This window comes from Pinus tabuliformis, chromosome 4_2 (assembly GCF_031772625.1).
Source record: "Pinus tabuliformis cultivar Carrire ecotype Pingquan chromosome 4_2, CPIR1, whole genome shotgun sequence".
Classification (NCBI taxonomy): Eukaryota; Viridiplantae; Streptophyta; class Pinopsida; order Pinales; family Pinaceae; genus Pinus; species Pinus tabuliformis.
This window is the reverse complement of record NC_142304.1, coordinates 439,671,824-439,681,844: the sequence shown is the minus strand read 5'-3', so window position 1 is coordinate 439,681,844 and position 10,021 is coordinate 439,671,824. Positions and strand designations below refer to the sequence as shown.

Sequence of the window (10,021 nt, the reverse complement as noted above, 5' to 3'; positions counted from 1 at the left end):
GCATTCTTAAGCTCCAGTAGTAATGGCACATTGTGTTATGGTACCTTCTGTCCGTTTGGAAGCTACCCAGTTATGCGGTCCCTATTTTGCGGTGCACAACTGTTCTGCGATGCACAATCAACTGTTCTGCAGTTTCCGTGCTTCCATGACCGGGAGCCTTCTTGGATCAAACTACCGGCAGCCTTCTTCGATCAATCTCACAGAGTATAGCACTGTTCAAACTGACAGAGGAGCCTGGTTTGACAATCTCACGAACGGGTATCGGAGCTGGAAATCGTGAGCCGGAGCTGTTGTTTAGAAAACATCTGCACAACATCATTTCTTCCAGGTCAGGTCATCGTCTCTCTCAGTCCTGTTTAATTTTCAAGCTCTCTCAGTCCTGTTTAATTTTCACTGCTTGTATTCTCAGAAGCCCGGGTCCATTTCCTATACCTACCGAGACCTATTTCACTATTCTACTGTGAGATTGTCCTGAGACTTACCGGGACTCTATGGTTATCCCCGGACCTGCGTTATCCCAATACGTATCTTCTTAACTAGGATCTCTCTTCGTAATCAAAAAATATAACGATTTAAAGCAATCGGCCTAAAATTTCCGAGTACAATGATATAGCCCAAGGCCTTCCATGGGGTTGGGCTATTTGCCCCTCCTTTCGTTGCGGGATTGAATCCTCTGTAACATGAGCTGCTGCTTGAAATTATGAATAAAATTTTCAGCCATTGCATCCAGTTCGTCTGTGGATAGGCCATCTGGGTTTGTGTCATCTCCAGTCCTAACACAGTTGGTCATATCTTCATTATGAGGAACTTCCAAGACGTTGGATGCGGCCACTTTAGATTTGTTCATTCCCACATGAGAAAAGCTTTGGGTTGGCTCAACCAGGGGGGAAAAATCATGGGTTTTTCCTGAAAACTGAGGCGGAAATGGAGGATCAATCGGAGGAGAAAATTGATGGGTTTTTCTCAGAAACTCTGGAGGATTTGAAGACTCAAGTTGGGGAGACAAACAATGGGTTTTTTGTGAAAAAACTGGTGGGTTTGGAGCCTTACCCTTAGGAAATTTATGTTTTTTCGGCCTTGAGGGCTCAACCAGTGGAGGCCTAAATTGCAGCTCCTCTTCTTCTTCTTCAAAATTCTGTCCATGTTTATCAAATGTAGTCCTACGCATATTGCCAGCTTTCTTCTTATTATTATTGCCATTGGTGGGACCTCTGCTAGAGGTGTCTGCAATAGTCCCAATGACCAGATTGAATAACACAAAAAGCATTGAAGGGGTGAGCCAAGTGTGCATCACATTGCATACCTGTGGCAGGGACTACTTGAGTGGCACCATGAACATTATTTTCATTTTTTTGAGTTGTATGATCAAGTATTGTTAGGTTAGTGATCTCATAGTTTGGGAATCTGAAATTCCAAATAAAAAAGAAGGATACTCTGAAAAGAAAGCATAAAACAAACAATCAAACAATTTCTGGGAAGCTCACTGCATTCCGTCCGGGTAGACATGAGCTGTTCCATTGAGAGCACCAGATAAAGAGGTAACGTTTAGCACCTAACCTTCAAAATTGTTATAAAATCCCTGGAATTCCTGCATAAAGATAATTCTAGCATTGTAAAGGTGAAACTTGTCAACTTTTCAGCATTGCTACCCACGGGAAAGCAAATTTAGGCTGAATAATATTGTGCAAATGGCTGGCATACAGATTAGAAGACAAATTGCTCTGGCATACCAAAAAAATGCTCTCACTTTCATTTTAATTTTATTTGGAGTTATTGTACTTCAGAGCTAAGAACTTCCTTCAACAACATACCTTCTGCAACACGAGTTTCCTTCAACAACATGCCCTCATATACCTTGATCTATCCAGCAATGTAGAAAATCTACAGCAGTTAAAGCACAACTTGCCCATGCCACTGTATTAGATGAAGCAAAGTATCCAATAATCATATTGAGAAACTAGATCATTTTCAGAGTATATACTCTACGCTAGCAGCCTCTCATGATAAGTAGTGGCACTTCTATTAAAGTATCTGGTGCTTGTTAGTCGCTGGAAATACAAATATGGTCCTTCTATTCACTTACGCTTTGCATGCTATAGACATCATGCAGTGTTCATAGAATGGTAAGTGTGTGCATAATTAGTTGTAAAAATGCAGCCCAACATTACTTCAGCCATGGTTTCCAGCATGCAGCCATATAGCAGAACCTTGTGGAAACAAACTGGATTCCAATAAATATGTAGCTTCACCCAACCAACTTTATGTATACATACACAGACAACTAGAACAGGTATAAACCAATAGTCACACCTTCCTAGCAATCCTCAGGCATGTTAGATCATGGAACAAATGATGATGGTTGTTAGTTGCAGGAAATGCAAATATGGTCCTTTATCGTTGCCAGCCTTTGGTGACCATAAACCAGATTCTCCTTATTCAAGGAAGGAATGCCTAAAAAAGAAATACGTCCTTTCTTTTGCCAACCTCACGCGCTTCGCTCCTTTCTAGGGTGTATTACACTTGCGAGGAGTTAAGTATCACCATACCCTTCAACATAAGACCCTGCACCATCTCTCCATCATAGCTGTCACAACATGTGTGTCAGTCACCCTTTTTTATAAATCTACACGCAGGTGGCTTCTTTTAAACAATCAATGTCCCTGTTAAGGGTTGTCACCTTAGCAATAACCACCACCAAATGAGTTGTAACCTTGGCTTCCACAACTGGTAGAGTCAAGACAATCCGTGCTTCATTAATGCCTAGAATCATGTGCTTTTAATATCCAATTCAGACATCATGCAATGTTCATAGAATGGTAAGTGCGTGCATAATTAGTTGTAAAAATGCAGCCCAACATTACTTCAGCCATGGTTTCCAGCATGCAGGTATATAGCAGAACCTTGTGGAAACAAAATGGATTCTAATAAATATGTAGCTTCACCCAACTAGCTTTATATATACATACACACATAGCTAGAACAGGTATAATGATGATGGTTGCCTAGCTAGGATCAACTCCACTGCATTACTAACATGTACATAATTAACGTTTAACTCATCATTGCTACCGAATTGTACCTAAATTTATTACTAGGTCAACTCACCCCATGCAAATGCCAATATCATCCCATGTTGGGTAAGCCATGTGCAACACCATTGGCGTATGACTGCTACCCATGGAGTTCATGATTGGGTTCAAAATAGGTATATGATGCCAGCCTCCCTAAAGTGAATATGGTAAAGTATCAACATACAGAGTTTACCTCTAAAATTTGGAAGGCAGGGACTGTAACACCTGTTGTGTCAGCCCTATTGTTAAGCACTCACCCCTAATTTCCTCTGTGGTGAACATGTCTCCAACATCAACATCTGCTGGTTTCCAAGGAGAACACAGTCCGTAGTAGGGGCAAGTTCTCATGATCTATCTATTTATTGGGCCGAGGCTCCTCCCTTTTTCTCTTCAACATATGTATTTCTACTCTGAATTCTGCATGTGTGGTACGTAAGAAACTGACATACTAACAATACCAGTAGACAAAACATGGTGTGAGCACACATTTTTAGAGAAAATTTTGATTGTCCACACCTAAGGATAGGTAGGATGTGAGGTCATTCAAAGCCCTTCCTTTCAGGTCATCAAATTACATGGGTTGGTAAGGCTAAAATTATATTGAAACTGCCCACATTCTTTCCCCTTTCACATCATACTCCATTTGCCTCTTTTTAACTTTGTACAAAAAGAAAATGGGAATTGAATTACTCCTCTTTTCCAGATCGCTGCATTTAGATGGGTTGGTCAGGCTGCATATAAATAGAAACTGCCCATGATAGTCTGCAATCTAGCCGTTGTTGTGTGACTGATGGAATTTGATTGTTGTTATGGTTTGGCCGCTGTTTTTCAAGGTATTGTTTCTGACAAGAGGGAGGACCCAGATAGCTCTTATTACAAACATGAGCTTGGCCCCAAATAGTTCTTCTATATGCCTGGACTGAAGGAATGTGTGAACTTTCAGATTCAATAGCTACACATGGTGTTTGAATAGCGTGTTCGCTATATGCAATGGCTACTATTCAACATCCCTAAAATGTGCAGAAATGCACAAGCACAGTGAGTACACCCGAATATAGCATATTAAAGAAAAAAAAATTGTGCCTTGTTCACAGAATAGTTAATATATCATAAATTATTACAAAGCCATAAGGAGTCCAGTCAGCCTTTTAGAATGGTCTGCAAAGGGTAAATTAAGTGAGCGAAATACATGGAAAATGCCTCGATTGAACCACATCTCTTAATGTGTAGGATCAGTATTAGGACTGGCCGGGAAATGTTCTTATTTCATTGATGTTTTTATGGTACTGTAAGACTATAATCATCTTTGAGCCGCTTGAGGTGCTTCCGAATTTGAACAATATGTAGCTTGTCCTTGAATCAAATAACAAGCATTTTGTTAACGTGGACTACCTTGGGTGGTTAATATGAGAGGTTATTCTCCTCCCCGTGTAGGTTGTGCCCTTATTATTGTTTCACCATCAACATTTAGCCCTGTTAGATTAGATTCCGCATTCATGTCACATCTTCTTTGACTAGAATTTTGTATTGTGGTGAAATTGATGAATTGCAGGTACTCCTATCACGAGAAAAAGAAACCTCATGCATATTTAATTAGTTGTCCATATGACCTAATATAATTTCATGTAAAATAATTAGAAGTAAAAAAAAAACATGTAATATATTTAAATCTTATACTTCTAAAAAATTTTTTAACGCTTGATATCAACTTCATATAAATACAAAAACTATGTTTTTTGTTTTTTTTTAACGAAAATGGTTATAATTTGTATTAAAAGAAAGCCAAAGCCTGTTGGCCATTTACATTTAGGAAGCCCAAGAACCGATTGTCCTCAACATATAGATAATCTAACCCTATAACCTTAATGTTCTGGATCTTCTTAACTCCGTTAAGCGAGTTCAATTCCCCATATTTCCCCATGCTTGTGACTACAAACAAACTGTTGAAGTAAAAGACATTAATACATGAGAAACATAATTAAGGGATTGGATCCCAATCTTCCACCCCATCTCTTATCTGAATGCGAGCAGGAAGGAGGACAACTTTGTTGGCTTCCGCATCCGCTTCCTTATTATTCTGTCGAAGAATGTGGAAAAAATTTCACCTGAAGAAAGGAGCCAACTAGCTTCCTTATTCTGGCAACCACTCTTGCTAGCCGAAAGTCCCTAGGGGACGTGTTATCCACTATAATTCAAATCAAGGATTGGGAGTCACCAAGAATAATGGCTTTCTCAATACCAAGACCCTGTAAATGCTTAAGACCCAGCAACAGAGCCATGGCCTCTACTTGCATGTTGGTACTATGACCGAGACCCCATGCATACCTATTCTTTATGCAGCCATCCGCATTCCTGATGACACCTCCAGCCCCTGCAGTTCCTGGATTGCCTTTGGCGACCCCATCAAAAAATAAGGAGGGACTATCATGCTTGTGAAGCCACATGCGGAAATCGTCCTCAACAAGCTTGATCTACCAGTTTTTCATAATTTTGAACTGTCTCTCATTCTCAAAAAACTGGAGGCCAAGCTTGCTCCCCCACGCCAATTCTTGAGGACTTAAATTTTTATTTTCCAGCTTCTCAAATTTCTCCCCGAGAAATTCCTTGAGCAGGCCATTGGCTTTTGACAAAACAAGGTTACCCTTCTGTGCTTTCTCTTGAAAAATTCAGTGATTACACTCAATCCATATTTGCCAGAAAATGAATTTCGAATAGAACAGCCAGGTTGCCTCGAACCAATTGTTTTTGGGGAACTTTCCGGCATAGAGGTGAGCCCAATCAGCAAAGAAACCAACAATCGAATTGGGCAAACGAATAGTGGATCCCCACGAGGAAAACACGTCAGACCAAATACTCTTGGCGAACCTGCATTCAAACAATAAATGAGAGACATTTTCCTCATTTTCCAGGCAAAGGGTGCATCTAGAAAGGCCCAGGAGGCCTTTCTTTTTAAGCCTGTCCTCTGTTAAAATGTTGTTGTGACACAATAACCAGCTGAAGAAATCGCTTTTTGGCACACATTTCTGCCTCCAAAGTCCTCTCCAAGTCGTAGGGCAGCAAGGAACATGAGAAAATTTTCTGAGCTATGCATAGCCTTGTGCAACTGTATAAGAACTAGTTTGAGAGCCCCAGCCTCTCTTATCATGTTTTCTGATGCTAATCGGGCTCATTCCTTTCAGCTTAGTCAGCAGGAATGACCACGCTTGATCTAGAGCATCAGGCATTTGAGGTTTCTTCCAACCTGCCCACGCATTATCCTTCCAACTAGAGATATCCCACAAAGTTTTCATGCCGCTATTCAACGTCCAGCTTCGAAGCTCAGAGAGCTCTTGGACTTCATCTAAAGGTTCTTTGTTCATGATTTTATCGGTCCAGATATTAATGAGCTTGCCATTACCTGTCCAAAAGGAATGCTTTTGTATTAGTGGTAAGGCCTGCATGCAAAGCCTGTGAATTTGAGAACCTTTAATGGTGTGGGTGAGGTCATCCAAGCTTCGTAGCCTCTGACCCCTGAAATATTTCTTCCATAGCGCCTTTTCAGCCCAGCCCGGCTTCAGGGCTATTTGCCTCCATAGAATATTAGCCCCCATAGCAATATTTTGAGTCATCAGGTCCTTGAAGTTGAGGCCTCCTTCTAGCAGATGTTTAGCAACTTTGCCCCAATTAACAAGGGGAATCTTCCTATCATTTTGCTTGCCTCCTTTCCAAAAGAACCTTCGAATCCACTCCTCCATCTTCTTGAGGATGTTGGAGGGAGCCAACATGGCCGAGAATTGGAAGATGGGCAGGCTGGTCAGGACAGACTTAATAAGCACTGTCTTCCTAGCAAGATTTAGCCATGAGAAACCCCAAGACTGAATTTTTTTCTTGAATTTCTCAACCATTGGGAGCCAATCTTTACTAGAGTGCCTCCTTTGGAAGATAGGAAGGCCCAAATAAATGAAAGAATTCCAAGAAGCAGAGCGAGCGAAGCCCAAACATCTAGAAATTGAGGAAAGATCGTTGTTGGAGATATTCTAGCCATAAAAATGGCATTTCCCTTCATTTAGTTTGCTGCCCGAAGTACCACAGAAATCGTCCAACACTTTCTTGAATCTGGAGGCAGAGTATACGGAGGCAGCACCCAGCAGAAGAGAATCATTAGCGAACAATGCGTGATTAATATCCTTGACACCTCGAGCAATCCTAAGGCCCATAATCTCTTGGTCCACCTGGCACTTTTCTAAATAAAAACTCAGAACTGAAGCTTGCAAAACAAAAGGGAGAGGAGAAAGAGGGCAGCCCTGGCGCAACCCTCTAGACGCTTTAAAGAACTCCGTTACTCTTCCATTCACTAGAGGGGCAATCCAGGGCTCAGAGATGCAAGCCCGAACCCATCTAATAAACTCCTGACCAAACCCAAACTTGTGCATCACATCAAAGAGGAACTTGTGACGAACTCGATCAAACGCATTAGCTAGGTCCAGCTTGACCACCATACCTTTTTCTTTCTGCTGCAAGCTAGAATGAATAGCCTCTTGCACAAGGATTATGTTGTCCACAATTTGCCTACCTTGAATGAAACCGCCTTGGTTTTTAGGAATAATGGAGGGCAAGAGGACCTTCAATTTGTTGGCAATCACCTTTGTTATGAGCTTGTAGCCAATGTTGCATAACGAAATTGGACGAAACCTGTTAAAAGTGCTGGCTCCCTTCTCCTTTGGGATGAGGGCGAGAAAGGCAGAATTCGTGCTTCCTCCAATTTTCTGGCAGTATTGAGATTTTGAAACCATTATGTGCAGGTCCTTCTTCACTATTTTCCAACAGACTTGAATGAATCTGGCTGTGAAGCCATCTGGACCCAGGGCTTTTTTGGCTCCATTTCATAGAGCGCAACCTTTATTTCTTTTCTGGTGACTTTAGCTTCCAGCTGTTGATTCACATTTGAAGAGATCTTGGAGGGTATAACATCTAAGAACATAGTGTCCTAACTCATTACCTCGACTTCACTATAGAGTTTCTCAAAGTGGGAGAAGGCAGCCCCTTTGATACTTGTGAAGTCCTTGTGGGTAACAAGATCTTCTTTTATTTCAGAAATTGTGTTGAAGGACCTTCTAGCTTGGGCTTGCTTGTGGAAGAAGGAGGTATTCCTGTCTCCCGCTTTCAACCACATACTACGGGATTTATGCCTCAAATATTCTTCCTCTTGCAAACATGCTTTGTGGAATTTTTGTTGCAGATTTCCTTCTATGCCTATAGATTCCTTCGTGGGGTCCTCCTCTTCCATCTGCAGTTGGTGCTTCTCGAGGGAGGCATGGGCCATCCTCCTTTCATCAGCCAGATTCATAAGATTTTTAGCCTAGTTCTTCAGAACAGCCTTTACTCTTCTTAATTTTTCTTCCCATTCAAAGAAAGGAGACCCTGTGACAGGCCAATTCTAGCTCTCTTTAACATGATCCATAAAGTCTGGATGCCTAATACACAAAGCACTAAATCGTAAAGGAATGGGCCCAAAATTTCTGTGTGCTGAGAACTCCAGCCTTATGGGTTTATGATCCGAAATGCTGCATGGCAGAATGAGCATCCTAGCTTCTAAACCAAGGAGAAGATAGGAACTTTGAATAAGAAATCTATCTAATTGCGCATCAATATGGCCATGACCCATTCTTTTATTTGACCAAGTATACTTACCTTCCAAGGGCTTGATGTCGAGCAAATCCCATTCTTGCATGATGTCCTCCACCCATTCCCTCGCTAGATCCCTTACTATGCTACCACTTCTCTTCTCAGAAGAGCTTAAGGTTATATTCAGATCCCTTGTGATGATAATATTTCTCAGTGTTTCCTCCTCAACCATGAGTTTGATTAAGTCCCAACACTGCTTCTTTTCCCCTGCGTTGACCGACACATAAACATTAAAGAGACTAAATACCTCCCTTGTTTCTCGGCTTATGAATTGCATAAGCTGCCAGTGGGTATTCTGCTTTCCATTGACCAATTCCAACTTGGCTTCATTCTAGAGAGCTCCCAGCCCTCCCGATGCACCTCGGGCTGAGACAACCTGCCCTCCACTTTTTCTCCAAAGATTCTTGCTTACTTGGAGGAAGCTCTTCTCCTCCAACTTAGTCTCCTAGATCAGTAGGATATTGGGGGTTTCTATCCTAATCAAACTTCGCATTGCTTCCTCTTTTTACTTGCTCCCCAAATCCCTGCAGTTCTAGGAGACAATATTCATTATTTACCTTTCTGAGATTGGGTGGCCCCTTTGGGCCCCTGTCCATGAATTCTTGTAATATTTGGTGTTTTTGTTAGCAGCTTCTCCAACGTTGGCTGACTGCCTTGAAGTTTGTCTTTATATGTTTCTCGCTCTCTTTTTTCTTGGTCAGACTTCCTTCCTCTTGTCGATCTGCGGGACAATGTTTGGGAGTCACCTATTTCTCCTTCCTCCTTAGTTTCTTTCGAATCTTGATCTTCCTCTTCCATATCTGTGACCTTTCCCTTAGGGCTTACTGTTTCACTCTCACCTTGCCTAGAGTTGTCGAGAATCTCTTTCTCATTTGCCTCCTTCTGCTGCTGTTTTGTTTCTTGCACTTCAATTGAGGCTGAGGAAAGGGGGGCGAATGCATTCTCTTGTGCCTTTGGATGCTGTCCTTGGCCACTAGAAGAAGGCTGCAACCCTTTTCCTTTTGAAGCTCCAAGAGGGTTTGAGGGTTTAGGGTTAGCCCTTGATCTTTTGACCTGCTTCCATCCTTCTTCCTTTCCTTGCGCCGCCTCTTCATTTTTAGTACAATTCTTGGCAAAATGTTCGTATTCCTGACACTTGCGGCACTTGAAAGGAAGCTGCTCGTAGTCAAGTTTTTGCACATGAGTCCAACTTCCTACATTTATCTTTATAGCCTCCGGCAGCCCCACTTCTAGATCCACTTCGACACAGATCCTAGCACAGTCATATTGATCCTTGGTGCTTGCGC

General features: G+C 41.8%; 1 protein-coding gene and 1 pseudogene across 1 annotated transcript; both read right to left on the bottom strand.

The window, feature by feature from the left end:
- Window positions 1–637: 637 nt before the first annotated feature.
- LOC149169849 (uncharacterized) lies at window positions 638–1,333 on the bottom strand (annotated as a pseudogene).
- Window positions 1,334–5,263: 3,930 nt separating this feature from the next.
- On the bottom strand, window positions 5,264–6,955 carry LOC149169848 (uncharacterized). Its single transcript, XM_089425360.1, has 3 exons — window positions 6,313–6,955; window positions 5,713–5,936; window positions 5,264–5,542 (listed from the first exon to the last, which is right to left on the bottom strand). Exons 1-3 carry the CDS (start codon window positions 6,953–6,955, stop codon window positions 5,264–5,266), a joined length of 1,146 nt encoding a protein of 381 aa, XP_089281486.1.
- Window positions 6,956–10,021: the final 3,066 nt, after the last annotated feature.